At 38.0% G+C, this 27,944-nt stretch overlaps 5 protein-coding genes across 5 annotated transcripts in view; 3 read left to right on the forward strand and 2 right to left on the reverse strand.

Moving 5' to 3' along the window:
* Window positions 1–27,944, forward strand: part of LOC101310880 — a 1,534,871-nt gene that overhangs the window by 831,373 nt on the left and 675,554 nt on the right. The window lies entirely within an intron of this gene.
* LOC101314633 (polyphenol oxidase, chloroplastic-like) lies at window positions 1,426–3,393 on the forward strand. Its single transcript, XM_004293480.1, has one exon. The coding sequence runs from the start codon at window positions 1,426–1,428 to the stop codon at window positions 3,247–3,249; it is 1,824 nt and encodes a 607-aa protein (XP_004293528.1). The 3' UTR covers window positions 3,250–3,393.
* LOC101299064 (RNA exonuclease 4-like) lies at window positions 5,365–9,289 on the reverse strand. The gene is made up of 8 exons (XM_004293509.1): window positions 9,097–9,289; window positions 8,894–8,991; window positions 7,978–8,129; window positions 7,745–7,878; window positions 7,409–7,626; window positions 7,124–7,330; window positions 6,696–6,776; window positions 5,365–6,030 (listed from the first exon to the last, which is right to left on the reverse strand). The coding sequence occupies exons 2-8, from the start codon at window positions 8,938–8,940 to the stop codon at window positions 5,766–5,768; spliced, it is 1,104 nt and encodes a 367-aa protein (XP_004293557.1). The 5' UTR covers window positions 8,941–8,991; window positions 9,097–9,289; the 3' UTR covers window positions 5,365–5,765.
* LOC101305638 lies at window positions 9,415–13,564 on the reverse strand. Its single transcript, XM_004293449.1, has 9 exons — window positions 13,445–13,564; window positions 13,174–13,350; window positions 12,972–13,069; window positions 12,602–12,657; window positions 12,444–12,496; window positions 12,208–12,360; window positions 11,822–12,075; window positions 10,031–11,622; window positions 9,415–9,925 (listed from the first exon to the last, which is right to left on the reverse strand). The coding sequence occupies exons 1-9, from the start codon at window positions 13,492–13,494 to the stop codon at window positions 9,740–9,742; spliced, it is 2,619 nt and encodes an 872-aa protein (XP_004293497.1). The 5' UTR covers window positions 13,495–13,564; the 3' UTR covers window positions 9,415–9,739.
* On the forward strand, window positions 24,862–26,615 carry LOC101302240 (NAC transcription factor 25-like). Its single transcript, XM_004293519.1, has 3 exons — window positions 24,862–25,383; window positions 25,479–25,789; window positions 25,912–26,615. The coding sequence occupies exons 1-3, from the start codon at window positions 25,200–25,202 to the stop codon at window positions 26,497–26,499; spliced, it is 1,083 nt and encodes a 360-aa protein (XP_004293567.1). The 5' UTR covers window positions 24,862–25,199; the 3' UTR covers window positions 26,500–26,615.

Below are 27,944 nucleotides of genomic sequence, written 5' to 3' on the forward strand. Positions count from 1 at the left end.
AGACTAGCTATATATTCTCTTGCTTCTCCTATATTATCACTACCATCATCATGAATCCATCATCACCACCATCATACATGAAAGTTGTATTATATATCTAACCAAATTATCGATTTGAACGAGTAAATATGATATTCATTTTAGAACCCGCCTTCGATGATAATGGCTGGTAACCTTAAGGTGACGACAGCCAATGAACATAGAACAACTGTCTATTTTAAAAAGCTTGATTGCAATTTAAGGACATCAGTCTTGATCACCTGGTCAGTAATTGACCAAAAGATTTATGATCAGTCACCCTTGGATGTAAATCTAATGACGGAGAAAATTATTTTTAAGTAGAGTTGTTTTGTTTTTAGCCTTTAGATGTAAATCCAACGGTGGTTAACTATGATTTTCTTGGTCAGTAACTGACCAGGTGAATACTACTGTAAGGACATAACATGAGAGTTTTAGGTATTTGACATGTTTGTTTACAATTATTGTTAACACTTGTCAATCTCTCATTCGTGTTTGTCACTTATAAATGACTATAACTTGTCACCCAAGTTATTTCCTTTATTTTAAGGCAACTCTCTGTAATCTGTATGTATTCTTTCTCTGACGATGTCAAGGCATACCCACATTTTCGATCGATTTTCTAATACTGGAAAATAATATATGTACAACTTATATCATCATATATAACACTGATACAAATTATTAATTAACATATCTTTTACTTCTGGCAGCCATTATATTACGTACCCAGTTGCATAATGGATTTGGTAGAAAAGTTTTAAAACCTCTCCACTAACACTATCAATTTAATTTAAAAAAAAAAACATATGATTCTAAGAAGTAAATTCAATTGATCAACCTAATCTTTGTCACATGGCTGGCTAGAGTCTCAACTACTCTTGAAAGAAAACAATTTTGCGCTATATGGTGTATACTCGCAGCAGAAGAGAAACGAATTCCCACACTCATTTCTACCTAGCTAGATTGCATATCAAGCTTTCCCGTACAAAGACAAATTTTTAACTAGGGTCACATTTCAATTAACAAATTAACAATCACATAAGATTGTTGAAGAAACAAGAGTAATTTGTTAGGGGAAAAAAATTGTGCTGATCACAGTCCTATTCTGTTAAATGAAAAGACCAAGAAATCATGAAAGAGAACAAGATGATATGACTGCTTAATTGGCCGGGGTAGCTTTAAATCTAGTATATTCCTCTATAGAAGGAGATTCCAAGTTCTGATTTATATATAGCACCTGATTGATTCTGATTAATTTATCTTAATTACTTCCTTCGTCAACCGATCGAACAACAACTTGTCTGTTTCTATACTGATCTCAATCAGAAGTACTGTACAACCAAAGATTCATTATAAAAGCAAACCTCATTCGAGCTTCAACATCATACCTAAACCTCAGAGGCCATGGCTTCTCTGTCACATTCACCAGTGATCGCCACCACAAGCACCATTCCCAGTACTACAACTTCTTTGTCTTCCTTCTCTCACAAGAATTCCCAAATTTCCTTAATTCAGAAACCTAAGCATTCCTACGCATGGAGCAGAGTCTCATGCAAAGCCACAAACAGTGACCAAAACCCTTCCAACAACTCCAACGATGCACAACCTCTAGGCAGAACCCTAGACCGGAGAAATGTACTTCTCGGTCTCGGAGGACTGTACGGAGTGGCCGGTCTCGGCACCGACCCTTTTGCCTTTGCCAAGCCTGTGGCTCCTCCTGACGTCTCCAAATGTGGAGCCGCAGACTTGCCTACAGGTGCGCAAAAAACTGATTGTTGCCCGCCGGTAGCCAAAAAGATATTCGATTTCCAGCTCCCACCTCAGTCTAAACTCCGCGTCAGGCCAGCGGCTCACGCTGTTGACAAAGCCTACATCGAGAAATACTCCAAGGCCATCGAGCTCATGAAAGCTCTCCCTGATGATGATCCACGCAGCTTCAAGCAACAAGCAAACATTCACTGTGCTTATTGTGACGGAGCTTACGACCAAGCTGGCTTTCCTGATCTTGAGCTCCAAATCCACGGCTCGTGGCTATTCTTTCCCTTCCACCGATACTACTTGTACTTCTATGAGAGAATCCTGGGCAAATTGATCAACGACCCGTCGTTCGCCTTGCCTTTCTGGAACTGGGATGCTCCGGCTGGCATGCAACTCCCAGGCATGTTTGCCAATCCTAAGTCGCCGCTCTACGACAAGTTCCGAAACGCCAACCATCAGCCGCCGAAGCTCATTGATCTCAATTACAATCTCAAGGATGCAAACGTCTCTGACGAAACTCAAATCAACACCAACCTCAAGATCATGTACAGGCAAATGGTGTCCAACGCCAAGAACCCTAAGCTGTTCTTTGGAAACCCTTATAGGGCTGGGGACGAGCCTAGCCCCGGAGGCGGAGCAATAGAGACTACTCCACATGGACCGGTCCACATTTGGACCGGTGACAACACACAGCCGAATCTTGAGGACATGGGAAACTTCTACTCTGCCGGTAGAGACCCTATATTTTTCTCTCATCACTCTAACGTTGACCGTTTGTGGACTGTGTGGAAAACCCTAGGAGGCAAGAGAGAGGATTTCACCGACTCTGATTGGTTGGATTCCGGGTTTTTGTTCTATGACGAGAACGCAAATATGGTGCGGGTGAAGGTACGAGACTGCCTTGATTCCAAGAAGCTAGGGTATGTGTACCAAGACGTTGACATCCCATGGACAAGCCACAAGCCAACTCCACGTAGAGTCAAGGATGTCATCAAGAAATTTGGTCACAAGCTCCACGGCCACGGTGTTGCTCACGCCGCGGAGACTTCTACCAAGGTGGTGGCGGGGGCTCATTTTCCGATAAGCTTGGCGTCAAAGATTAGTATTGCGGTGGCTAGGCCGCAGCAGAAGAAGAGGAGCCAGAAGGAGAAGGACCATGAGGAGGAGGTACTGGTGATTCAAGGGATTGAGTTTGACAGGGACGTCGGGGTGAAGTTTGATGTGTATGTGAACGATGAGGATGACTTGCCTAGTGGACCGGATAAGAGTGAGTTTGCCGGGAGCTTTGTGAGTGTGCCGCACAGGCATAAGCATACCAAGAAGATTAACACTGTCTTGAGGTTAGGGTTGACAGATTTGCTGGAAGATTTGGATGCCGAGGACGATGAAACTATCGTGGTAACTTTGATTCCAAGGTATGGGGCTGAGCATGTCAAGATTGGTGGCATCAAGATTGAGTTTGCTGATTAAATCAGTGTTGTGCTTCTCCAATTTGGTGATTACTTCTTGGCTTTCGAATAATCAAATGTACGTTTATAAATAATCATGACTGTGTGGCATGCAGTTTCGTGCATTTTCTCCAATGGAAAAACTATATATATACCTTCTTTGTTTAGCAATGTATGATGAAGTTAATCATTAATTTTTTCAGGTTGTTTGTCTTAGTTGCAACCTAACCGATTAGAAAAGCAAGTGTACGTGATCTTCCTTAATTTGTGCGATCGATTTTGGTAGAAGCACGTATACACTAAATCATTGGAGCTAGTTAATCCTTCTATGAGGGTGCAATTGTGTTTTTCTTACTATTCAAAAATAACTAGTCTTTATGGGAAAATTCTGCTATACCGTTTGCTAATATTTCATGACAAAATCTCTTCAACTAACCACCACCCTGGCTAAACAGGGCCTCCATTTAGTCAGAGATGTATGCTATACTGAACGGTATAGCAGACAAATCCCTCTTTATAGGGATATGATGAAACTTGAACAATCTTAGTTATATCCTTATTATATACAAGAAAATCTTAGTTATTTATGTAACCATGGTTTGAACACCTTCTAAAAGCTACCCAAGATGCCATTGCCCTCTAACTAATTCAAATGGAGTTGACGAAAATGTTTAAAGTTATCGAATGGAGTTGACTAATATTCAGATGTGCAATTGCTATTGAAATATATATTTTCAAACCAAATTGCTATCGATCTGTCCCAATTTCAGGCAATACATATTGCTCAAATCGTGGATCAACGTGGACTATTAGTATTATGTACTTGGTCTAGTCATTAACTGCTACATATATAAAGAAAAAAACTAAGATATAAGTAGAAAATTAGAAACCAATAACTGTGATCGATCATTTCTATTATATATACCAGAACGTTGGAAATACAGGACATACCTTATAATAGCGTGCTCTCAATGACTCTTAAATCCTGTTGCCGGAAACATTTTAAAATCTTGAATACCCAGCTAGCTTCCTGCATAATGGTCACCTTACCGATCGATATATACACACACAATTCTTACCTGTACTGCTGCTGTACATGTTCAAGAAAGAGCTAGCTAGATCGATGGAGAAGTACTATTGCTGCGCGCATATATTTTTACAACTTAGATATCCTTATATACAGGTTTTTGTTCTATGCCAATCTCAATTTTGCGCCATTGAAGTACAATTACTATTCTCGATCTAAACTTCTAAAGCACGTACTGCTAGTACAATGCACGTACTGCTGGTAGTCTAGTACAATGCAGTACGTACTGGCGCGCACTGTTTTTTTTTTTTTTTTTTTTAGTAGTATTAATAACGGTATTCTCAAAGGCTTTTCAGACTCAGAGACTAATCCGCGCCGAAAGATCATGTCAGAACGCTTCCTTCCCCCTGGTCATCAAGAATAAATTAGGATTTAACTTCAATTAATGTCGGCTGAGATTCGAACCTGGGTACGAGAGTTTCACACCTAAACTTTTACCAACTCAACCACTTGTGATTGTTGTACTCGCACTGTTGAAACTGCAAACCAATTACGGTTTATAATATTGAGTTGGGTAATTCACTTCTGTATGTTTATAATTTTCTGTTATAAACATGTCTTCTAGTATATATAACTGAATATTAAGAACATGGTTAATTATTTTAGTAACCTTACCCTTGATGCAAGTCCGATGAGATCATGTGATGCATCATATATGCATCTATGTCTGGATAAGCATGTGGTCATGTGGCAGATGAATATGCAGCAAATATATTAAGGAATTGAGATCAATTAATTTTCCAGTCAATACCTAATATATATTATTTTGCATGTGAAAAGAAAATAATTATTTTGGTTAGGTACATTTCCAGTCAATACCTAATAGTCTAATACATACATATTCTTGCATGTGTATCACAGTATCAGACATTCTTCGTTCATAACTCCATACCTAATGGTCACACATATATAGTTCATGATGCCAGAATATGCTACCTAGAGAACACTCATACACGAGCATTTTCTTGAACTTAGTGAATGTGTCAAGACTACAATAATCTTTTGTAAGAATCAACCGTAAATTCTGAGGCTTAAAAACCAACACCTTGGTAGATTGGAATCAAGTGACAGAACTGGTTTGCTTGGATTGGAACCTAGTGATAAAACTGGTTTGCTTGCTGTTGTTTAAGCGTAATGCCCGAACAAAGCTGCAGAAGCATAGCAAATTAAAATGCCAGAACAAGGCTGCATAAGCATAGCAAATTTACATGCCAGAACTGAGAATGTTAACATTATCAGGGGAATGCTTGTCTTTGCAAATTTGCCTTCTTTCACTTCAGACGACGACTACAAACAGAAAATGTACAACACAAGATAATACACAGACAGACAGTCGTACCCAAAATGACACCCTGACAAGATCCCCTGCACATCTAATAACCTTGCTCAAAGTCTCTAATAGGCTAATAGCTGCATAATTATATTTGAATGAAGTCTTTTCTAGACAATAGTCATAATCCTAATGTTAGTGCTTGCCTTGTATCCAGACACCAGCACTCGTAGTTTGGTTTTGACAATTCATAAAGCTCATCAGGTGTCATCTCCTCAAGCTTTTCAGTTGTCAGAGAATCGAAATTCACATGGATGTCGTTTGAATACTTCGTAGCAAGTACAATGCCTTCTATCTGATGATCTAGGGCTCGGAATCTCTTGTACAGTCTCATTACAGCCACACAATCTTCATAAGGATCATGCATACCAGACTGGATATCATACCTGTAAAGCCAAAGCTTCATGATTCACTGAGAAATTTACAATCAGAGATGACCACTACAAGTAAATAACAGAGACTGCAAGATGAGGATCCCTACAAGTCTACAACTTAAGACAATTATACTCATAAGTAAATGATAGATGGTTAACAACATTTGATGTTTACAGTTTACATTTTACAGTACAAATATGTTTAAGGGAGAGAAGGGAAATCATATGTCTCCAAGGGAAGAAAGGCTAACAACAGTTTCTGAGTGCAAGAATCTCCAAAAATAACACGTGAAATGCAAGTTAGGTGGAAATGAGCCAATTTTGTGACTTCTACCTGTCATTCTATAAGTAACATGAAAAAAGCGCTCGACAACTATTGACTCAGAGATCATGACCCAACAAAAATAGAAGGGAACATAACTTTTGCAATGTAAACCGGCACAAACTAGCACAATATTTCTTTTAGCTAAGCAACTTCCTAAAAGTAGCAGAAAATGGTTTTCAGTTAAGAGAATAAACTGGAATTAGCATAAGCGAATACCATCATTTTCACAAAATAGACAAAAAAAAAAAAGGAAAGAAAAGAGAATGAAACAAAAACCAGAGCAAAAATCTGAGAAGAATAACTAACCCCAGATATGTTCCGGTGAGACACTTGAGTGAGTAGAATAACTTACCCCAGATATGTTTTGGTGAGATACTTAAGTGAGTGACTGACAAAATTTGTTTTCATCAGTGGTTGGTACTTTGCAGTATCCCTGCATACAATATAAGGAAACATCAAGCATCTAGAGGCTGCCAAATAAATACAATACCAAAAATCAGTTCCCTATTATGAAAGAATCAAAGACGACACTAGTTCATAAATGGTAAAGCAGCGCAAGTACTATGGCCAATATAAAGAGGGAATTAAAGATTAGAATAGCTAGCTTTGAATCCTCCGCAGAGTTATTACACGCTTTTTCATTCAAAAAATTAAACTGTCCATGAAAAGGTGCTCAACACAGTGCTGCATTTAAATTCATATTGGCCTAGGGGATTTAATTGGTGCCATATCATGAAGTAGGTGCTCGAAGAAACCATGACTTGGAAAAAAGCTTTATACCTCAGCAGGTGCTGAGGATAATACATTGCCATGCAATCCAAATCATGATCCAAATCATGCCCCACAAGAAGCTTGGCCTTTCCCCCATCCAACCTTGATCTCCCAATGGACTCTCCATTGTACAAAATTTCCAAGATCTTATCGTGCACATCTTTGAGTGGCATTGCATTTGTAAGATGATCTTCTGTTAACCCAGTAATTTCGTATCTGTAAACGGCATCTGAATCAGAGCAGACTGTTTCCAAACTCTTGAGACAAACCAAAGGTGAGAAGTCATACACATACCTGTAATTAGTGATAGGAAGTTGAGGCCGCACATAGGTGTGGAATAGGATTTTCTCGTCTTCATCAGTTAGGCACACCCTTGCACACAGGTCCAGTGATCCATCACTTCCACCGCCAACCATTTCACAATCCATTGCAATTGCTTCGGGGCGGTTATCGAAGTGGTTTTCTCCACAGAAATTCATATAAGACTGAGATTCTGCATTAGGCACTGTTCCCTGCAACAGGTCAAATAAAAATGCAAGCCATGTATGTCTATATATTAATAAATTCAGAGGTTAAGAAGTGTCGTTGATGGATCAATGGACAATAAGACATCGAAGGTAATCAACTTACTATAGGAGCAGGTGCAGATAGGAGACACACTTCTCTATGCTGGTTAAGAGAAGCAGGGTTATCAAAGAGCTTCAAACATAGATCACATCCTTGTTCAGTGAAAATCTTCATGCAATTTTCTTTTGCCACTGGACCTAAATAATAGGAGCCAAAAGATAAATTGAATACGCAGTTTCATCGATGAAACATAAAAACTACCCAATCTTATCAGCTGTCATGAACTTGCATCTCACCAGTAAGATGTTCCCTCAAAGACTCGAATGATTTGCAGTGCTTTCTACACACTCCACATCTAGGATCATGAGCTGAGTGGAAGGCAACCTTCATATGCTCAATGAAATGTTCTTTCTTCTTATATTGTTTGTAACAAGCAGGACATGTGTGCCTGTAATCAGACTCAATCAAATTCATACATTGCATTCAGTCCCAAACTCCCAATAGAAATAAACCTTTGTAACAAGTAAAATACTTCACTCGCATATAAGTAAATACACAGATTATGTTTACTTGTTTGGAAGATTGCATTAATTTAAACGGTTAAGATACATTAGTCTAAGAGTAAAACTGAAAATATATGAACATGTTCCTGCAGTCTTATTATATGTAAGCATTACAGTACTTTCTGGGCTTAAATACGAAAGCTTTACAACTACCCTGACACATTGATTACTCTCCTGCAATGACTACCATGACTAAACCAAACAATTTTCAGATTGCACACTTCAGACATCAGATTAAAGAATGTCCAAACTGATTGCACCACAATCAAAGAATTCTGTCATCAAGTAAAATAAACACTTCCACGAGAACCAGAAAATGCACAATAACCCATATGAAAAACGTTAAAGATCCAAACTTCAAACTACTCTTTACATTTCCAGCACAATCAAAGCTACCTAGGCCAATAAACACCTTTGGAGTTACTAAATTTAGACGCAGATAATATAATAACTCTAAAATGAGCAAACCAAAGCCAGATCCAAAGCAGTAGCCAATGCTCTCCATATAACATAAAGATCAATCTTTGAACTGAAAAATCTGTACTTTATCAGCAACATGCAAACCCTTATGCCAAGTGTGGAAAGGAAACTAAACCCATAAACCTCAACAATTGCAAAAACATGAGAAAGATAGAGAGAGAGGTGACACCTGGCTGTTGGGGTTTTCTCACTTTTCTGCGAGTCGTCGGAGTCCATGGAGTGAATGCCGGAATAGTGTCCAAGTGAATCGGAATGGGGATATTCTTGCTTCCCAAATAGGCAAATATAGTGACGAGAGAGAGAGAGAGAGAGAGTTGGTCAGGGTTTAAAGCATTTTACCACACTACTGTGCGCAACTGTGCAACGATGTACCTGCGATCGAAACCATATGTCAGCAATCCTACGATGACAAACAGCGTTGTTTTCCCGAAATTACCCTTTAAACTTCGTATTGATTGAGTTCTGAAGTGGTCTCTTGGTCTCAAAAATGGGTGAGCTTGGTACTTCCGATACCGAAAGCAAACGACTGAAACAAGTGTTCAAGAGATCAGACCGGACTATTTTTTGAGTTTCAATTTTGCTAACGGTATTATAAACGACTGAAACAAGTGTTCAAGAGATTATAGCGGACTATTTTTTGAGTTTCAATTTTGCTAACGGTATTATAATACATACATAATAACGCGACGTCATCAGAATCCTTTTATACAAAAAATATATATTCTCAGAAATATATTTATGTCTGAAAAGTTTACATGAATTTATTTATTTTCCTCCTCGATATCAAAAATAAATAATAAATAATAAAATTATGGCGGACGAATTGTTGTCCTTGTAATCTATATAATGTGGGGCATAACTATGAACATATGTGTAATGAAGTTGAAAGAAATTCCTAACAGCAGGTCATCCAGATATTTCCTCATCCTCATTTGTATAGGACTGTACTTGTGGTGGCGTGTGTCAACTGTCAAGCATGGCCCAAAAGCTGTTTCTTATTTATCCATTATTCCATTTACAGAGGCAGAGAAGCTCTCTTGGTAGACTGCCTGTCATTCTTAATGGAGCCCTTTGCTGTTTTACTGTCTAATGAAACCCTTCTTGCTGCTGGAGGAGCAAAGCCACCTGCTGCAGTTTTCTCTGCAATTCTCTTCTGTCGTTCTATTGCCATTTCCTCCATCTTCTTCCGAATTTCTTCTTCCTGTTTACGAGCATTTTCATCAGATTCAAGAACTGAAAAAGAATATCTCAAATGTATAAAGATAGAACAACTTCACAAAAAATGTTGTGTACTCTCAATACATACCTTCTCCTGTTTGCTCTTGTGTACTATAGGCCTACTTGCAGGAGATGGTTTTTTGCTTTTGATATCAAACCTGTTGCTCCCAATAGGTTTCCGTAAACCACTAGACTTTGCCTCGCGATCTTTTGTTCCAGGAACTTTACTGATCTTCTTCAGATTGACATTTGTACCATTCGAAGCAGGCTTGTCATCCACATGATCACCTTTTTCAACAACAACAGAACATCTTCTGTCGGCCTCTTGAAATGCAATATCTGCTGCATAGTCCACAGGCCAAGAAATTCCAGTAGACTCCAACTTGGAGTCCCTTTCAAGAACCATGTAAAGGTCATCTGGCTCAGCAATATTAGATAGTCCAGGCTTATCTTGTGGAGTATCTATATTGCCATTTTCTTTTTGCTCAGCTATACTTAGATCAGCATCTTCCGTTTTCCATGGAGATTCATATGTATTCTCGACTGCTGATCGAGACTGTATAAAGAAAGAATCATCTATGCACATGCCTTTGGGGTTTGCTTGATTGGTTTTTTCTGGTGCAAAAATGCAATCACCATCAAAAACTGTTGGCTTCACCATCTGATTTTCTGCATTTACCGAGTTATTGGCGCTGAACCAGTCTTCTCCTCTCCAACTCTTTCTTATAGTAGACTCAGCAGCAGCTGTAGAAAAACCATACCCATTGCCAGTTCCTTGTTCTTCTGATCTCTGCAAAAATAATTTATCCTCATCTGCACCATCTTTTCTCTCAATACCTGAACGGAAATTTACTTCATTCCGAAAATCTTCCAACTTAACCATGTCTTCATTTCTTCCGTTCCTCTCCATCATAACCAGAGGATCAGCTGCATGTGAAGCTGTTGGTTTCTTTAGATGCTCCTCAAATCCAAGCTCCACAGTTGGCCTAGACCCTAACGAATGACCATTAGAGCTACTCATAATAAAATGTTCATCTCCAACACCATTAGTGGCCACAGAACTAACATTATGTGATCCATTCAAAATACGCCCACTGTCCTCAACATCTCTTTCGTGTGAGTTTGATTCATGTAATGCCAACAGTAATTCTTCTGCTTTTGCAAACATTTGTTTATCGGTATCTCCCTCATCAACCCCCTCATCTGAAAGCGATTCATCAGATACTCCACCTTTATTCCCATCTTTCCTCTTAGGAGTGATGTAGTTAATATTTTGAATAACCACTTTTCTGGAGGATTTCTTCTTGAACTTCTTTTTGGTCAAATTCTGTGAGGAAGAATGCTTTTTCTCCTGCTGTGTATCTGAATCATTACCACTTGTGTAAGTAGAGTCACTTGAATCTGTTTGGTTTCCTTCCTCTGAATACTCAGATTCTTTTCTATTTGGGTAGTTCTTTTTGCTTCTTGAAGATGACCTCTGAGTCCTACGATAATCGAATTGCTTACCATAGCTTGCTTCATCCATGCTAGGATGCCATTGCATGTTGCTTGGATAGTGAGGAGGAAAAGACTGCATATTAGGGAAAGGATATCCATGGTAGGGAGGCATACCATAAAAGTACTGAGGATTCTGGTTTGAAAACGGCATTGGCACTTGATCTGATGCAGCCATTATATTATCTGCAAAGATCATATATTACATCAACAAAATGCTAATTCATTTGCCGATAACAGATACTACAGATATATCTGTCCTTGTAACCATGTAACAAATACATATAGTAGGCCATTGTCAAACAAAGGTATATTCGATGAGGATTTTATATTTGTGCATGTAAAATAAGTATGAAGCAAGGAGCACATAGACAATAAGTAATACCTGTTTTGCCGTCTAGGCTTGCATGACTAGGAGTTGAACCAGATTTTGAGGAATTATTAGTGAGACCACCATTGAGAAGATTCAGCATGATATTCTGATTAGGCAAATCTGTTTCATTCGCCATTACAATTCCAGATTCTCCGGCTAATTGCAATTCTGACGAAGAACAGGCTGCCATAGCTGCTAGTTCCTCTCTCCATAAACCATCTGTGTGCTTTTTCTTGTGTAGTTCCCGAAAATTGATGCATGCTTCCCTACAATATATAACACATACTTGGTCTTAGAAGACTACTGCATGCTCAACATTAATGGAAAGTGCAGTAAACTAAACCAAACATTAATGTAAGTGAATAGTTGACCGGTTGGTACCAGTAACCAGTTCATACCTTAACCGTGAAGCTCCAAATGCATCTGCAAACATAATGAGGGCATCAAGATTGTGGATTTCAAATCCAGCAACAAGCCCACGAGCATAAGCCATCGCTTGCTCTTTCCGAAGCAATGCTAACCGAGTTCCCAGAAGGCGTTGAAGGTGAACCCTTAACATTACAAAAACTGATTCAGTTAAGAACATGAATATCGTATTCAGTACAATTTGTAAGCATCAGAAATTTATAATTACTTGGAGTTTTCGTTCTCTGCAGCATCCACTGCTTCTTCATGTCCACCTTTATTCTGGAAATAAGCACAAAAACGAAGCTCAGAGTAATCAGTATCACAGAAAAAAGATTTGTTTATGTGTGATGTTACAAAGTCGCAAACTTGAACTTAACTCGCTACCTTTGAACTTAAAGAATCAGCTGATTTCCTTTTACCACCATTGGCAGATACATTTCCTGATTAACCAAAATCAATCAGGGGATCAATCACTAAATTCAAGTCCTTCACTGATCTAGATTGTGGCATTACGAAAAATTCCTTATCAATTGATAAACCTTTCATAAATTTAGTTTTGTCCGATTATACACTATCTGAATAAGTGAATGGACACACTTCAGTATTTCATTTCAATCGAATATCGTTTTCTTGGGTAGGCTAGTTCATACAGGAGACATGACATTTCAGCCATTTTCTAATCAACCAAATACAGCAAACAACAACAAAACCCACATAGCTGAGAAAACCAATACAAAAAGAGAAATTCACAGACCTTCTTCTAGTTGTACAGAACTCTCAATCTGCAAAATCTCCTTTTCAATACTGACAAACCTCTCCAGAACCGCTGGAGTGCTAACAAACCTCACAAATCTACAACAAAACCAATCCAAGACCAATCATCAATCACTCAATCAAAACTATTGGGAAATGTCACAAATCAACAATATTGGAAGTCAAAGCAAGAAAGAGGGTACCTTTGAAAAGTGGGCTTGGTGAACCAATGAGCATCTCTAGTAGGGGGGCGAAGAGTAATGGAATACCCACCTCTAGAAATCTCATCTCTCAGAGATTTGAGGTGAGAAACAAATGGTTGGAACAACCCAGATGCCAGTTTCTCTGATTTGCCTCCATAGAAGATCACCAAGTCACATCTTCCACACACATATCAGATCACATAATTAGATACTCTCAAAACCAAAAGACCAAAGAAAAAGAGTGACTGAAATAGCAAGTATATATATGTACCTTGTTCGAGTTGGAGTGAGTTGAAACGAGGCATGATCGAGTTGAGCCATGGATCAAAGCAGAGAGTGGAAGAGAGAGAAGAGAGTAAGGAGAAGCTAGAATGGCATAATGTCAAAGTGTGAGTGATGGAGTAAAGTAAGAAGAGTATGTCATGTTGGGGAACGTGGGATGTCACATTTCCACAGTTGGAAAAAAAAAAAAAAAAAAAAGGAAGAGACAAACAGAGAGAGCTAAACACACACAGCTGGAAATGATCGAGCTTTGCACATGCTAATCCTCACAAAGGCGGCGCGATTATAGACTCATTTTACCATAGACTATAGTTCTCTGGTTTTTATTTTGTAAAGTCATTTTGACCCCACGTTTTCAGTTTATTTACGAATAAGCTTTCGGCAGTTTCCGACATCCTACGCCATCTCTGACCATTTCCAAGCATATCAAGACATACACGGTGCCATGTAGATTGATAAACTAATCCCAGAAACGTTGGAAACACATCGGAGAAGGTTTGAAACGTGCCGAAAACGTGCCGGACACACACCAGAAACGTCTTGAAACACCTTTGTAAATACACCAGATATAAAGGGACAATGCTGATCTTTCGCCACAAGGAAGAAAAATAAAAGAAAGCTGAAACAGCCATAAAATCATTTTGCCCCCACGTTTCTTGTTTATTTACGAATATGTTTTTGACATTCTACGGCCGTCTTCGACCATTTCCAGCCATATCAAGTCGTACAAGGTGCCTTGTAGGTCGATAAAATGGTCTCAGAAACACCGGAAACGTATCGGAGAGGGTCGGAAACATGCCGAAAATGTCTGAAAAACGCCACTGTAAATACACCGGATACAAGGGAGTAATACTGACCTTTAACCTCAAAAAAGAAAAATAAAAAAAAAGCTTAAACAGTGGGAAAGTCATTTTTGCCCCCACGTTTCTTGTTTATTTACATATATGTCTTTGACCGTTTACGGCTTTCTCCGGCGGTTTCCGACCATATCAAGGAGTGTGTCTTGAAGGTTAAGAAACTGGTCTTGAAAACGCCATAAACGCGTCGTAGTACGTAGGTCGGAAACATGTCGGAATCGTTTGGAAACGTCTCTGTAAATACATCGGATACAAGGGGGTAATATTTATCTTTCCTTAAAGAAGAAAAAAAGAAGCTGAAACAGACAGAAAGTCATTTTTGCCCTCGCATTTCTTATTTATTTACGGATATGTCTTCGGCCGTTTTCAGCATTCTCCTGCCATCCCTGGAAGTTGTCGGCCATATCAAGGCGCACACAATGTCTTGCAAGTTGATATAATGGTCCCGGAAACGCACCGGAAACGTCTGGAAACATCTTTGTATACACCGAATATAAGGGGTAAGACTGACCTTTCCACTCAAAGAAATACAGGAGCAGCCCTGACTGAATATTTCATGTACCGCTAGCAACACACTTTAATCATTTATGACGATCTCTCTAAACAAGCACAAACTTATCACCAAATGTCTCTTCTATTATGAAGACTGCGAGGCCGCAAAACATATCCGGGAGATGTTTTTTATCTACATTCACGCATTTTTCTGTTTACCATAAGTTCTGATGTAATGTTGGATTCTTGGGGATCATAACAAAAGGATCCATTTGGGATAGAATTGATACAGAAGTGTCCTAGTCTTGAGTCACAGATAAGAAGGTTTATACATGTGATATCATGTAGATTGATAGGAAGAAAGGCTCACCTTAATTTGTTAGCTAAGTGAAAAGTGCATCCCGTATTCTATCGCAAGTAGCGAGCAATAACCAGATACGTACACAGACCATCTACTCTAAACCTGGAGTTCCGAGGAATAAACATGAACACAATTCTAAACCTTAAACCCTATATGCCCTCGAATTTCCGTTTAATATACGTGAATCTTCCAATTGCAGATTAAGAGAGGAAAATCATGAGATAACAAAGTGGCACTTCTAACTGGGATCATGCATTATCATTTTCAGTCACATTATTATGACTCTAGTCACTCCAATTTCCTTGTAAAAGCTATTGAGGTTGAGTGAGGTTTACTTATCTTGTTGAGTGTGCCTTTTGATCAGACACAAGCAAGCTAGCAACTTCAATCAAGATACATACATGACGTACTTATAGAACTAACTCTGGGTTCTAAGTTCTAACCTGTTGCAAAGCATTTTCCCAGAACCAGTTAACTAAAGTACCATTGATCATGGAATTAACGAAGCCTGAAAGCTTTGACGGAATCTTTTCTTCCAGAAATGGGAAAAGTTTGCAGGCAAAAGCCAGTTTGCCGTATGATATAGTTTCTAATAGAGCACATGAGGCATTGCACATTTGCATGTGAATAATATATATGTTGGATTTTAGTTAGAACAATAGAACTAGGCGACATTAGCGCTTGACCGGTTGACCCTAATAAACTCAGGCTTCACAGGACCAAGCAAGACGACCAAACTGTACGTGTTCTTCGAATTCTTTGGAACTATTTCCATGGAGTAAAAATTACTTGTACGGCAGGAAATAACCCCATTTTCAGAATCAGATTTAGATACCAGTAGGGAAGTTTAGTGGAAATGATTAATAAAATCTTGGGGTTTGAATGAAGACGAAGAAGAACAGAACGTACAGAAATACAATTCAAGGATTCAAGTTAGGCTTAGTCGCTTGAAATGGACATTTCTATTCTCCCCAGTGCATTCCAAACTAGGCTGACTGCCTGAGTGCTCCAAATAAATTGACTTGTACGGACATGACGTTTGAAGAAGTCGGGCTCCAAGAATATGATCCGGCAGGAATCAGTAGTAGATTGAAAATCCCGGCTAACCAATACTTCTATATCCAGTCAGTCAATTAGCTCCTAGCCTCTCCTGGAACTTTGACCAGTTCCCAAACCCCTTGATCAATAAAAGCAAGCAAAGAAGCAGCAGGATACGAAACATGAAGAAGTGTCTTTTTTTTATTTATTAAATTCAGTTTACCCCCTTTGGTTTGGGGTGACTTCATATTAGTCCCTACACTTTTATTTTCATCAGTTTACCCCTTGAACTCTTCAATTTCTGTCTGCTGTGCCTAAATTCTCATATTCCGTTTGAATTGACCTTTAATTATCAGCAGTTAAGGTCCGATTTGCCTAAATTCTAGATATTGACCTCACAGTTAAGGTTAAAATTATTAGCAGTTAACATCCGATTTGGACAGAATATAGGACATTTGGTCACGCTTGAGGAAAATTCAAAAGTTTGAGGGGTACACTGATGAAATTGAAAGTATAGGGATTAACATGAAGTTACTCTCAAACCTCATGGGGGTAAACTGAATTTAATTTTTTTTTTTTATTTCAATTCCAAATCACACTTTCTGTCAAACTCTTCTATTGAGTTGATCACTCACTTCATCTTAAGCCTCTTCATTCTTAAGGAATTAAGGGGAGCATCCAAGCCAAATATTTAGAAAATGAAGCACATTAGGAAAAAACCATGAGAAGAATTGCTAAACTAGTGCTGCATAATCAAAGTTAGAGTTGTTTAAGCTCCAAATGAAGGTCGTTCTTGGGAAATGACTAAATTCAAGTCACTTCAAATGACACATGCAAGGATTCCGGTAAGCATATATGGAAGTGCCCTTCAATAATTGACTGAGATTTTACAAATCACTCGAAGATGTTGATTATTTCAGAACTAGCTAACAATAGTGACCACATTATTTCACTAACTTCGATCTGTATATATATTCATTGCAGGTCGATCATCCGAAAATCTTGATAAATTTCTAGGTATACAACAAAAACTGTCGTTCCATTTTCCATTAACATTCCAGTGGGAACTTCATTGACTTAATCTTCTCTTCGAAATTAGAAATGAAAAACAATCTCCTTCGTGCTTAATCTAATGTACACAGTATTTTACAACTGAAATTTCTTTGCAATTACGGTGTAAGTTAGATTTTCACATTAGGGTTCTTGTACAGATCTAACTCGTACATAATTTTCGTGCTTTGATCGAAGACGAGCTACAAAGGAAGGAAAAGTATATATATTCCTAATTCCTCAGAAGATTTTTGTCGTCCAACAGAAAGACTGCGCCCGGATTTAAAACCATATATGGTTGGTATTTACCCACTTTTGATAATGAGTACAAGACACAAGGGTCTCGCTTGCCTACTCAAATTGAAGGTTGACACTTCAAAATTACATACAAACTGAGTCAAAGGGCACGTTTCTGCAGATACTCACACTAACAAGACTCTCTCATTGGAAAAAATTGCATTAGTTATTTGTTACATATCAAATTAGTTGAGCATCTTTCGCAGTAACAAAGACAGCTATAGACGCATTACAAAACAAAGATAATCATACTAGTACTTCGATTCACTGAAGCTAGCTTATTGATCTTCCACAACCGAAACCTAGCTATTTGGATTTTGCCTTGGTAGAATCTAGTGCTCATCAAACTAAGTTTTGTTGGGAAAATGAGGAGTCTCTTGCTCATCGTACATATGATGATCAAGCTGAAATAAGTCTTTTGTGTTCATGGTTTGATGAGGGTGAAGCAACTCTAGAATTAAAAAAAAATGAACATCTTCTCAAGTCTCTTAGCTTCCAATGTCTTAAAAGAAAAAAATTAAAAACAAAAAAAATTCATGAGACCCTTACCCTACCTGTAATCGGATTCCTGTTGTGCGTAGCCTTGATCTTTGATGCAATCGGCATTGGTTATGTTTGTTTCACCATGTTTTAGTTGTCTTTTGTTTTTGTTATTTCTTCTAAAAGGTTTTGGCTTCATGTTCCCCCTAGCTATTTCGATTCGAACATGTATCATTCTGTATCTCCCACTTGTACAATTTGTTGCCTTTGGAGTCCAAGATGATGTGAGTTGTTTTCTGGTAATTAATAGAGGTCATAGTTTCATGATACCACCATATGCTAATTAATTGTTATAAAATGCATAATATACAAAACTAGTAATCTTAGTCAATTGTGATTACTAACCAAGTGAGTCATGACTTATGGTCTTATGCGCAACTGCTCAAGAGCCAAAAAAAACTTGGAGGCTGCCAAGCACTGCAATCTCAGTCAAGTGTTAGGTAACCCAATTCGAATATATGCATTTCCATCTTGCATTATTGTATAGATACATGTATTTTGGTTATTAATCTTATTAATCGTAGACTAACTCTTCTTGCATGTTCACTTTTTTAAAACATACGTGGTTAATTTTACATATTGCAAACCGTATTCCATCGTAAAAAAAAAAAATAATAATAATAATAATTTGAAACCGTACCTATGAAAAGGTAGAAAATCGTCGATCGAGCTAGTGACCAAGTAAAAGCAAAATTTTTTTTTGCACGTATTTTAAGAAATACGTGCTTGAAGGTTCAAACAGTTCCATGAAGCCTAGATAGTCAAGCTAGATTTTCACGGCCACTTTCTGCGTCTTGGCAAATAATTTACCAGGTATTTTCTCCAAGTCCAAACTCTGAATTCAAGAGTCAGCAAACCCATCCATCCTACTTCCCCATAGCTATATATAAACCCATCCATCCTACTTCCCCATAGCTATATATTAGCCATTTGTCGGTCCATAATTTACAAACAAAAAATTGTATTAGAATTACAAAGACAATCAGAACAATTCTTTTAGACGTAGAGAAAGTACTACACATAATAGTTTTCCTCTTTAGCTTGTTCAAAAAGCCATGCAGCGTTCATCACCAGCTTTGGTTCGTCAGATACTCCGCCAAAACCGCATGAGCAACGTCCAAATGGTACCGGCCCTCTCTTCGGTGGCGCCGCCTCCCCCTCCCGGCCCACCCTGCGACGTGTTCATAAACCACCGCGGGATAGACACGAAAAGAACCGTGGCGGGGCTGCTGAACTACCACCTGTCTAGCAGGCTCAACCTGCGTCCTTTTTTGGACAGCAAGAACATGAAACCCGGGGACAGGTTGTTTGACAAGATCGACGCCGCGATTCGGAAATGCAAGCTTGGGATAGCCGTGTTTTCGCCGCAGTACTGCGAGTCTTATTTCTGCCTCCACGAGCTCGCTCTTTTAATGGAATCTAAAAAGAGGGTTATACCGGTTTTCTGCAACGTGAAGCCGTCTCAGCTTCGGGTTAAGGACAATGGAGTTTGCCCTCAGTACGAGATTGAGAGGTTTAGTTGGGCGCTTGAAGAAGCCAAATACACAGTTGGACTCACTTTCGACTCCTCTAAAGCGTATGCATATATATATATTCACAAAATTGATTCCAAGTTTCAACATATATACATCAGATAGAGAAATCTAATATTTCGATTTTGATTTGCAGTGATTGGTCGGAGTTTCTAAGAGAGGCTTCGGATGCAGTGATACAGAACTTGCTGGAGCTAGAAGGAGAACAGGCATATCTACAAGAGAAGTGCCAGCAGTAGTACTCATGCAAATATGTTGACACAAACACATCATCTACTCACTAATTCACACAATTATAAAATACAGATGCCCCTAAGTTAATTTGTTCACCAGTTTTAATTATTCAATTGATTTTTTCTGTATAGAAGAAAAGGAAAGAATGTCTTCTAACAAATGTTGATATGATAATGTAGATGGATATCAGTATGATATATCTGGTAGATCTTTTAGGGTTCCTGATCAAATAAATTGTAAAATTCTTTCTTCTTTCACATATTGTGATCAAAGATGTATTGTAATAAGAAATTCTATTGGATGCATGCATACAAGTTCATGGTTTCAAAGTATATATATTGGCAAAATCCATATGATCGATATATCTTTTGCATTTTCATTTTCCACTCTAATTGGTGTATATAGTTGTAATAGTATATACAAATGTGGTATACATATATATGGCATCTCCATCGAATTAGCAGTCACATTGTGTAGTTAAAATGGATTACATCAAAATGCGGCATGTTAGCAAAAATTTAAATTGTTCATGCTTCATAAGTAATAACTAATTAATTCGAATGTTTTCATGACTTGGGGTACGTATATTATCTATGCATATACGTTAACATGAAAATTGTCGGATGCAGTTATGTATTTTCCTAGAACAAACATTTGTTTTTGTAAAGTCATTATTCTGTGTTCATAAGCTAGCTATATATGTACATACATCATATATTCATCGATTAACAAATACTAGCTAGCTGCATCGTCGATAGTACGTGCTCAATCAATAGTGTGAAAATCCTCAGGAGAAGGCAAGAAACCACCATATATATATATATATATATATATATATATATATATAGTTATGCATGATTTATTGCTTTAGCAACTACCAAGCTAGCGAACCAATATTCTGGTACAATAACATTATTAATTAATTTGTCCAAATTGAAAAGTTGAGAGAATTAGAGAAGTATATATATTTGAAATGTAAATTCAAATCTAAGATACACCCGGGAAAGATCATAGAATTTATTTTGTGATTACCAGGAAGCTAATAGTAGCATATTAATAGAGAATATCCGGAAGAACTAAAAATATATATATATTGATTAACATCAAATTCGTGTGCTTAATTAATTTATCGGTAGGAACTGGTAAACTTGACCTTGAATTGACTTCACTACAAAACTTAAAAATCCGTGCTCTTAATTTGATCAACTCTCGATGAAGTCACCAGTCACCATCGAACCAAAAGAAGAAAGTTCTCAACAATACATATACATCACTTTGTCGTCCGACAAATAATTTGTAATATCACTTAATTAGCTACATTAACGGAGCTACATTAAGACCAAGGCACCCCGAACTTTCTGAAGATGGTCAATTACACCCGAACTTTTTGAAGATGGTCAATTACACCCGAACTTTTTGAAGATGGTCAATTACACCACAGTTGTGTATGACTAAATGGTTACGATTATATATAATTGTAATGATCTAGCTCCTTTTTTATGTAATAATATGTCACGTAATAATGATTGGTTTGATATTTAATTTAGATTATATAATCTCCTTCCTTGTTGCATCTTGTCATATTCATCACCATAATCGATTAGTTATTAACTAATCATTTTACATGCATGTAAACTTTCAATATATAATCATTTACATATATATAAATGAAACTATACATCAACAAAAATAATAAGTTCAATTTTAATTAACACATAATTTTGACAGATAATTTAAAATTATATATTTATTTTTGTATTTTATATCTCGCCCCCTCCAGGGGAGTTCTGGCCCCGCCCCTAATTAGCTAGAGGTCGAGTTCTACACATATAACACATGCAATAAGGATTGCTTCTGTTTTAAAGTTGTTTAGTAATCGGTATAAAAATAGAACGAGTGTTCACATTTAACATGTGAACGACTGTGATTACGGAGGCAGTTTAAGAAATGAAAACGAGGGGAATATTGCAAAAATTAACAACCAATAGTATTTTTAGAATTTTGATACACGATAGTGTAAGTACACGGTGTCATTTTAGTCATTCATAACATTCATAGAGATCATTATACATACAGATGTATTAGCGTCATCTAGTTTTAGCCATTTATATAGTATGTGTAGATATACGGCGTGTACTAAATACATTCGATTCCTATCGATTTCACTTGATGTATGTACTAAGGACTTTGATTTAATATACGAATGGTTACGTAGAGTACTCTATGCACGCTAGACATGCAAAGAGTTTCATTTGGTAAACTGCCCTAATTTGTGTGTTAATTGATCCATACAAGCCAAATAGGGATCGAGAATAATTATGGTTCCATTTTGCTCTTATTTTGGTTCTCAATGCACAATTCTCATCTTTTCTGAAATCTGAACGAATGCAATTTTCAAATTTCTTGAACAACTTTAATGGGTCAGTTATAGTCTTACCAATCAAATAATGAAATAAATAAAAGTTGAGCTTGAAAGCTTCCCTTGAGTTTCATTTCATAAAATTGTGGAAGCATGTGGTGTCAACTTCTCAAAATTGGCCTCCAAAGGAATAGACAGAATTCGGCACAAGGCCCTCCATGTGAAAAAGCCCACTAAGCAAAGTTTTGATTCATAACATGTCGCACTTCGTAGGGACTTGAAGCCACATTTATAGATATATCGACTATCTTCATGTCGCATGTTTACACAATTTTGTTGCATCAAGAACAAGATCGGTCGAAGTTTCTAAACCACACACACTGATTTGTAAAGAGATGAATGAAAATGGCAGCAGTCCCTCTGTATGTGTTCATGCATGAATCAAAGAAAAGAGATACATATGAAATGATATGTAATGTGATGCACCGAATACTCGCGTGATAATATTAGCTGTCATTATATAAAATTTTGAGAGAGGGGAAAGTCCGATTCGGATTTAAACTTTATTCAACATGTAAATAATTTGTGATGGTAGTTTTTAGCTGGCTCGGTCGAATTTTAGGGTGTGAAATGTAACGTAAGTAGAGTCCAAATCTAGGGTAAATAAACCTAATTCTATCAATTAGGTCATGCGCCCTAGACAAAAACAACTATATATCAAGATGCTCATGCATCAACTAATTGGAGCTTATCTTGGAGCTTTCGATATATATAATCGTGATCGATCCTGATGATCGATATGTTTGGTGTGCCTAACAAACATGAAACAGTGACGCAAAATTGCCCACATATATAGAGATCCAGCTATGCCACATCACATGGCTAATGTGAAATAGAAACGTCATGGGTTTAATTTTGGATTATGTATAATACTTTCGACATGTACATGAGCTAGCCACAGAACATGATGGTTTCCAAATTCACCTTAAACCGCTTCAAATGACATCGGTTGATTAATTTTCGAGTCGGTCTGCTTACCTCCCACTAACTATAGATTGGTAACTCCAGTTCTAGGCTCTATGTTTCTTCTAATCTTACGGATGATTGCCCTTCGACTGTATGATGTTGTTGATAACATGAATCTCAGTAGATGTTGATGTGAATTTTTCAAACGTTCGAGTTTCTGATCAGTTGGTGTTGACCATGGCGTTGCAGAGTACAAAATCGAAAAGGATGGTTATGCCCGAAACACTGAACCGCTGCGATCGATTCCTCCCCAACTGCTTTTTCGATTCAATGTGAAAGTTCTATGAGAAGTGCAGCCATTTTCGGATGGTGATGTTTCATGAATATCTTCTATAAGCAATGGTGATGTTTCCTAACGAGTCAAAGTCGACCTTTGTACAGTTAGGGTACTTGACTCATGGAGTAATCGTCCTCCATGTGCTAATCGATACTAATTGTGGGGCAAATATCCCCAAATTGGCAAATAGATAATTGCGTACTATACTTTAATTACCTATAGAAAATAACACTTAACCACCTTACACATGGAAAACACTAAAAGTTGTTTATTTCATATGGTTAGATGAATTTGATCAACATTGGTCCAATGTTATTGCATAATTCGATCACCCTCTTATTACATCTATTAATTTGAAGATAATATGAAAGTTTTTTTTCTTTTTCATGGATTTGTGGAACGGATTCTACGCACCGAGTTGCATTTGCACCATTAATGTGCAAGTCTTCAAATCGTCGTATGCGAAGATCCAATAAAGACTAGAGACCCTAAATTCTTTCTTTTCATCTTTATTTTTAATCCGATCAAATTAAGCGCCTATAATAAAAGTACTTCTCACGTTATGTGTTGGAAACACTACTTATGATTTTTTTTTTGGGTTTCAATTTTATTAACGGTATTAGAATACATACATAATAATGCGACGTGGATGACTATTAATTGCTCGGTTCACTTGCACCTTGGTGTTGTAGAAGAATTTTTGTTCAAATATTACGAGTATGAATTCAACTATATGATATTGTTGGTTTTTCGATGTAATATGATTATTGTTGGTTGGTTCAATTAACTTTGACTAATGTAGAGTAAATTTGACACTAAAGAATCACATATATAATTAACACACTGCATGTGAGTTGTTCGGGTAGTACCAAGTACTAACAATCTCACTAATGGCACAAAAAGGAAGATTAATACTTGACTTTGTATGTTTGATAATAACGCTTCATGTAAGTCGATGTTTAGAAAATGTACATGAATTCAATAATTACATGAATCTCCTAATTGATGAAACAAATTCAGGACAATCAATCTCGCTCGCCTCTTACCTATGGAACTCAATTCATTCTAAATGTCTCAACGTAAGCTAGCTTAATCTCAAAAATTTAAAGGTTATTTCATTAGTAGAATCAATCGACACAAAATTTTAATTGTTAGGGATCACCACCGATGCTCAAAACTTTGTAAGAGAAATGAAACACAACAATAAAATTACTGATGTATACTTGATGTATCCACACATTCGTGTATTTAGACGATCTCGTACACAATGCCACACGTGCGGTGAAGAAAAACCTTCTCCCTCTCTCAATCTCTCTTCCAATCCCTCACAAAATCTGTTGTTTGGAGGAAGGTGGTGTTGTTTAGGCTATTCCCATAGGCCATAGCAAAAGCATGACATGAAAAAGCGTACAGGCAGTTCCAAACCCCCGACCCCGAAATCCCGCCCCGTCCCGTTTCTCATTTTCCCCTTACCACCGTCTCACCACCGTGTGGTCCCCACCCCACGTGTCGCCTAACCATTGCATCATCTCTCCACGTGTCGCCCTATTAACGGCGCCGCTTGGTCCTTTATATGCCACCTAACCGCCACCACTCTCTGCAGCCTCACCACTTCTCCTAAACCCCCTCCTCCCTCCTCTCCCCAATTCCTCCATCACCAAATTCCCCTTCAAATTCTACCATGGAAAGCACGGACTCTTCCTCCGGCTCCGGCCACCCTCAGCTCCCTCCCGGCTTCCGGTTCCACCCGACGGACGAGGAGCTCGTCGTCCACTACCTGAAAAAGAAGGCCGCTTCCGTTCCGCTTCCCGTCACCATCATCGCGGAGATCGACTTGTACAAGTTCGATCCATGGGAGCTACCCAGTATGAAATCCTCAATCCATGAATCATGATCATTACACAATAATATATCCTCAATCAGTGATTTCGTTAATTTGGTTTTTAATGCAAAAATTTAGGTAAGGCGACGTTTGGGGAGCAGGAGTGGTATTTTTTCAGTCCCAGAGACCGGAAGTACCCCAACGGAGCTAGGCCGAACAGAGCGGCGACCTCAGGGTATTGGAAGGCCACCGGAACTGACAAGCCGATTCTGACCTCGAACGGTAGCCAAAAGGTCGGCGTCAAGAAAGCTCTGGTTTTCTACGGCGGGAAACCACCGAAAGGAATCAAAACCAATTGGATTATGCACGAGTATCGCCTCATAAACGACGAAAATTCCAGCGCCGCCCTCAAGCCTCCTGATCCGACCAACAAAAAAGCCTCCTTAAGGGTACACAACATATGTTTCTTATGTTTTCAATCAGTCTCGAATAGGTTTGTGAATACAAAATCATAATGGTATCGAAGCCTCAGCCGTGTTTTGTTGTTGCTTGTTTGTTTCGTGTGGTATAGCTGGATGACTGGGTTTTGTGCCGGATTTACAAGAAGAACAACGCGCAGAGGCCTATGATGGAGTGTGATCATCATCTTCACAAGGAGGACTCTACTACCAACTCCATGGAGGGTATTTTCGTCCAGTCAATGACGAAGCCGTCGCCGCCGAAGGCCGCCACCAACTACACGGCGTTGCTGGAAAACGACGAGGAGGACAATTTCTTCGACGGGATATTATCGAGTGAAGGCGTGCAAAACAGTAGTCATTCCAACCTCTCCCATCAATTCATGTCGAGCTCCAAAAGCGACGTCGTAGTAATGCCCGTGAACAACAACAACTCGAAACATCAACTTCCGTCGCCGTTTTGGAACGAAGCGGGGGGATCATCATCGATGGGGACTAATAATTCATTGTCGAGCAAGAGGTTTCATACTGATCTCAACAGCGGTGGTGGCAGCGGAGGTGGGGTTGATGAAAACAACGCCTCCTTTGTTTCTATGCTCAATCAAAACGCGGCGTTTCACCATAACTCGCTTCTTGGTTCGCTTGGGGATGGGGTTTTGCGCCCACACTTTCATCTTCCCAGTATGAACTGGAACTCATAAGACTTATTCAGAAACACAGAATCTATTGATGATATCATCTAGCATAGTAGATATAATCTCATTGGAGTGTAACTATAGCACAAAGAAAATACGGGTCATGAGGTCTATTTCACTCTCATATATTTTTCATTTTTTTTTTTCTAATTCAGAGACTTTTAATCTTTGTTTTATTGTTTAGTTCATTACTTGCTTTCATATTATTTACTTGTTGGTATTACAATTCATATGTAGATATTGAGATAGCGTAATGACGATTCATAAAAACCCTATTGATCGAATTACCAGAAAATGAAATTCAGATAAACCCTAGCCATGTTTTGGCATGTCTGAAACTGTTTTCATTTTGATTAAGACGGAGATTGTTATATATGGAGATAGCTTGTTCATTTGTCATTGTAATCTTCCTCTGTAACAAACTTACAGCCATCACCATTATTTCATAAATATCAAGCCACATGAGATGTTTCTGAATAATGATAAAACCCATATAAGGTAATAACATTTTTCTGGCAGGGGTGATGTTATATATGTATATCTGTATTCGTAAATAAATTAAAAATCGAATCATCACGTTAATATATATGACATATATATAGAGTTAGGCATATATGACATAATCAAGCTTCTTATACTTGGTCGATTTTTTTAAATATTTTTTTATCAAAAGGTCATACGATTCAATAATGAGCAAGCAATACAAAAACGACGCACCTCAGAGGGGTTGTCAGAAGTCGATTCTTGTATGCTCCTCCTCTATTTTAAGCCATTACTTTCTGTTGATGAATTGGGTAATTATCTTTTATAGCTAGCTACCACTAATTATTAGATTCATTACCATCATTAGATGTGTATTAAAATGGTGATAAACATAAGTTGACTCGAGAATCAAATACAGCCATTGAAACGGGGGGCATTTATACGACGAACTAAATTCATTAGCACTAATTAATTAATTATTGACAGGTGGTTAATTCTAATTAAGTTCTACTTGCTATAGTATCGTATATATGAATGAAATAGAGACAAGCAAGATCAAATGGGAGAGTATGATGGGGGAGAGCCAAGACAAGATTTTCAACAAAAATGACGTGGGATTATTCCATATCTCTTTCAGCATGCGCAGTTGAAATAGATCGAAGATGATGATCCAGATTTGGGATTTCCAAATGTCAACAATGCAAACATGGGCATTAAGCAAGTTCAGCAGTGCTGTGATTTCTAATGTCAATATGAGTATGTGTATGATTATATATAGTAGTGTGTATCGATCTCTAATCTAATCTGCTGGCTCTCTGTGTATATGTATCGAACTGGCATTGGCTCATCACACACTACCTCACCTAATTGTCGCGTTCTTTTGGTTGGGTGGGAATCGAAGCGTGTCCCTGGCCTATTCACCTTGATATACGTACTGGGATTAACATTTAAACTATATTATTACGACT

Source organism: Fragaria vesca, linkage group LG3 (assembly GCF_000184155.1).
Source record: "Fragaria vesca subsp. vesca linkage group LG3, FraVesHawaii_1.0, whole genome shotgun sequence".
Taxonomy (NCBI): domain Eukaryota; kingdom Viridiplantae; phylum Streptophyta; class Magnoliopsida; order Rosales; family Rosaceae; genus Fragaria; species Fragaria vesca.

Bases quoted from the DNA above. Each gene is read 5' to 3' on its own strand.
- LOC101314633 (XM_004293480.1), top strand. From the start codon at position 1,426: ATGGCTTCTCTGTCACATTCACCAGTGATCGCCACCACAAGCACCATT.
- LOC101299064 (XM_004293509.1), bottom strand. From the start codon at position 8,940: ATGGACTCCGACGACTCGCAGAAAAGTGAGAAAACCCCAACAGCCAG. The intron at 7,331-7,408 runs GTATGTGTATGA...TGCCGTTTACAG, and splicing joins CTTCCTATCACTAATTACAG to ATACGAAATTACTGGGTTAA. The intron at 6,777-7,123 runs GTATAAAGCTTT...TATTGTATGCAG, and splicing joins TATCCTCAGCACCTGCTGAG to GGATACTGCAAAGTACCAAC.
- LOC101305638 (XM_004293449.1), bottom strand. From the start codon at position 13,494: ATGGCTCAACTCGATCATGCCTCGTTTCAACTCACTCCAACTCGAACA. The intron at 12,361-12,443 runs GTAATTATAAAT...TGTAATGTTAAG, and splicing joins GCAGAGAACGAAAACTCCAA to GGTTCACCTTCAACGCCTTC. The intron at 12,076-12,207 runs GTATGAACTGGT...TATATATTGTAG, and splicing joins TTTGGAGCTTCACGGTTAAG to GGAAGCATGCATCAATTTTC.
- LOC101302240 (XM_004293519.1), top strand. From the start codon at position 25,200: ATGGAAAGCACGGACTCTTCCTCCGGCTCCGGCCACCCTCAGCTCCCT. The intron at 25,384-25,478 runs GTATGAAATCCT...GCAAAAATTTAG, and splicing joins CGATCCATGGGAGCTACCCA to GTAAGGCGACGTTTGGGGAG. The intron at 25,790-25,911 runs GTACACAACATA...CGTGTGGTATAG, and splicing joins ACAAAAAAGCCTCCTTAAGG to CTGGATGACTGGGTTTTGTG.